The 3,451-nt window shown below is 38.0% G+C and overlaps 1 protein-coding gene across 1 annotated transcript in view; it reads right to left on the minus strand.

Annotated features, from left to right (window-relative positions):
- The window catches only part of LOC103474263 (extracellular calcium-sensing receptor-like), an 18,223-nt gene that overhangs the window by 4,701 nt on the left and 10,071 nt on the right, over nucleotides 1-3,451 (minus strand). The window contains exons 13-14 of the mRNA XM_008425103.2: nucleotides 1,625-1,755; nucleotides 1,135-1,429 (exon numbers count right to left, since the gene is read on the minus strand). Coding sequence (XP_008423325.2) covers nucleotides 1,135-1,429; nucleotides 1,625-1,755 — 426 coding nt within the window. The remainder of the gene's footprint in view (nucleotides 1-1,134; nucleotides 1,430-1,624; nucleotides 1,756-3,451) is intronic.

A 3,451-nucleotide genomic window follows, 5' to 3' on the forward strand; every position in this document is an offset into this window, starting at 1 on the left:
CCAAGTCCAGTCAAAGTGTTTCAGTATCTGAAGCATGGCATTCACCTGACAACACACCGAAAGAAACTCACTCAACAGGTTTTAAAGGTAATCGATCAGCATGCAGTTAGCATCAAATTTCCTCATGTTTGGTATGTTTTTTTGTTGTTGTTTTCTTGTTTAGACCAGGAGGTTTGACTGATTGAAATTGACACAGATTTCTTCTGAAGATGTAAATAAAAACGACTCCTTTTGAAAAATAGTCTCAACACATGCAATGTGGAAAATTATTTATGCTACTCTTGTTGATGAGTGGAAAACTTTTTTGTCATTACAGCAATCAAATTTGTCATACATGTGCTCATGATATTTTCTTTAAATGAGATAATCCATGCTCTGTAGAGAGGTTTACGTTTTGGAGGTTGGAAGGCCTCCTTACTGTCCACCTCATGTTTACCTCAGATTCTCTGTTGGACTCTTCAAAACATTAACATCACTTCAATTCAGAAGAAAAAAAAACGCGGGTCGAATTAAAACATTGCTTCTGTGCATAATTTTGCCAAACTATTGTGAAAAAAATGAAACTATCCACTTATGTGATAGCACTCAGTGAAGTATAAAAAAAATCTTGAGCAAGATTGAGATTATAATGTTGCTTTGAGCTCTGATATTCAGAATTAGCACGACTTTTATATTGTTGTACCAAAGAACAAAATAAGTAAAAAACAATAGTTGAAGACAGTCTGTCAGACTGAACATCATCTAAAAAACATACTACTTCCAGAGCAGCAAACAGAAAATCTCATGATATTTTCACAAGAATTACAATGACACAAACATACCTTACCACAGTCATGTAAAACTTCTAATTTTTTTAGTTGAAATGAACAGATCAAAGGACACATTTTTTCACTTTTTCATGTCATTTCCTTTCATTCCAAACTTTTTTTTTTTTACCTGGAAAGCGTCACTCGGGATCGTCCTGAAGAATGAAGGAAACCTCTGCCGATCACTTAGACAGGCACATGTGGCAAAATAACTCACCTGTGAAAGAATCAGACTAAACTTTTAAAACCAGAGAGAAATCATCTCCTTCCATCATTACATTTTACATACAGACAAATCTGTTATTAGACGGTAAAGCTGGACACTCACCATTGGCACTCTGTACARACCCAAGACAGTGGAGATGGCAATCGTGCGTGTAGAGGAAGAATCTCCCACAAGCCCCACAAYTGGAGGGGCTCCTTCACACGTCTCATTCAGCACAACATGCTCCTCTTGACCGCTGATTAATGCCAGCGCTGCACGAAATCCAACTCCGAGAGTGAGACAGCTGTCGTAGAGACTGTACCCTAAAGTCACGTTGGGTAAAAGCTGATCGTCTCTGTTGATCTCATCAATGGCAAAGGCCATGGTCTGAGCCTTTCGAAACCCTAGAAAATCAAAACTGACGCAAAGAAACAAAAGGTTTGATGCTGAAAAGTATAACAGTTCATTTTCTTAAATCTAGGAATCAAAGAGGAAAAAAAAACTATAAAACTACTTGAATAATCTATCCAGAATATTTCTCAGATGATAACACCCGATTCTCAAATGCTCAAGACAGCCTTTCTTGCTTTGGTTTTCCTCCTGACACACCTACCTGTGGCATGTCAGCTGTTGTGGCTCGGCGGTGAATAACTGGTCAGGAAACACGGAGAAGAAGTGGACCTGAAACAGCCCTCCGAGTATCAAATCTCCAGCCTTGTGCATGTCGTTTAGATGAAATTTTCCCTGTAACAGACAGGAGGTGGGAAACAAAGAGGAGGGCGCAGAGGAAAAAGCACCAGAGTGCAGCAGTAGAAGAAAGAACAGGCTTGGGCGCTTTAAGTTTTGCGTCATATCCATTTCGTTGAGCCTGGTCGATGCGTTTCAGTGCTTCCTCAACTGGTTTTATTGACTACGCTGCCCAGCAGGGCAGAGGAAGAGCAGTGGGCAGGGCCTGTCATGCATTTCAGTCTTACCTTGAACTTAACCATCATTAAGTTGGTTAAAAGTTCAGAAAAATGTTAAATTTTAATATCTATGGCCCTGATTGATCATATATAGGCCAAAACAGCAAAAACCCAGCCTGTTGTGATTTGAATGTGTATTATTAGTCAAATTTTACACACGTTAAACTTGTATGAATTTTAAATACTTCAGTGGAATTAAAAAGGGACATGGCGACATGACTCCAAGCTCAGTTTTAAGCACAGGTATAAGATAGATATTTGAAAATGTAGTACTAATCATCCAGTACAGTAAAAAAAAGGCTTTTGGAGATATGCCCAAAGACCAACAGCAAGTCAGCCATTTTGGGTCAAAGAGTAAATTTAAGGGTTTTTGACATTTTAAATGTCAAATTTTGACAAACACCGCACAGGCAGAGGCGGTCGTAGTCTGTTTGGCTCCCTGGGCGAAACACATTTCAGGCCCCCTCTCCACAAATCTGTACCCAATAAAAGTAATGCTTCAATTGTTGACTGTGTGTCCTATCACTTTGTATTTTTTTGGGTGTTTTGATGTAAAGCACCTTGAATTGCGTTGCTGCTGAAATGTGCTAAACAAACAAACTGGAGAACTGGTGGATTCACATCTTTTGATTCTCTACCTAATTTACACAGCAAACTTTCACCATCAGTCAGTCAAGTCAAGACAGAATTTGCTTGATGTATATATTTTTTATTTTCACAATTTACCAGGATCTGACGACAACAACCACAATTCAACTTAAAGGAAGTTAAAGTTGGGAGATCACGTTTATCTTTCATTTATCTATTCAAATTCACAATTTCATGCTGTAGTTTCTTATATGTTAATATTATAAGGGTCAGAGTTTTCTTTTCATAAGCAATTAAATTGATTTAAAATAAACTGCATTTCCATAGCAATGCAGCCATAAAAAAACAAAAAAAAAACTACAAATATGTCATCACACAAGAGAGAACAGAAAGTGATACTACTGGCTCAGAGTTTATGTGTTTAGCTGTGTTTGTTGTTAGAATGAGTTATTGCTGCACTTAATGCTTTACTTCGAATGATGATCGATGATGTAGAAATTTTATACCAAGATTCAATAATTCTGTTTCAGCAATCATATCAGTCCATCAGATTACAGAGTCTACCATGAATTTAGTAAGATATTCATGTTTGCCTAGTTTAGATAGTTGAACAAATTTGGATTTCGGCCTGTACACTGGAAGTAAACATTTTGATTCAGATCTGACTCTTTATCTAAAACTTTTGGTGTAGTTTCTTTGCAGTTCAATCACCCAGCAGGTTTTTACCTTTCAGTAGTTCCTATCGCGCTTCGCCCCATCAGAGCTTTCTTTGTGTTTCTTTCTGGTCTCAGCAGAATTATGTAACATTTAGGTCCAAACAGCGCCATCAAGAGGCCAAAACTGGAGGCCAGGATGGCAAACACCTCCACTGCATCTGCATATTTACC

This window comes from Poecilia reticulata, linkage group LG13, assembly GCF_000633615.1.
Source record: "Poecilia reticulata strain Guanapo linkage group LG13, Guppy_female_1.0+MT, whole genome shotgun sequence".
NCBI classification, from domain to species: domain Eukaryota; kingdom Metazoa; phylum Chordata; class Actinopteri; order Cyprinodontiformes; family Poeciliidae; genus Poecilia; species Poecilia reticulata.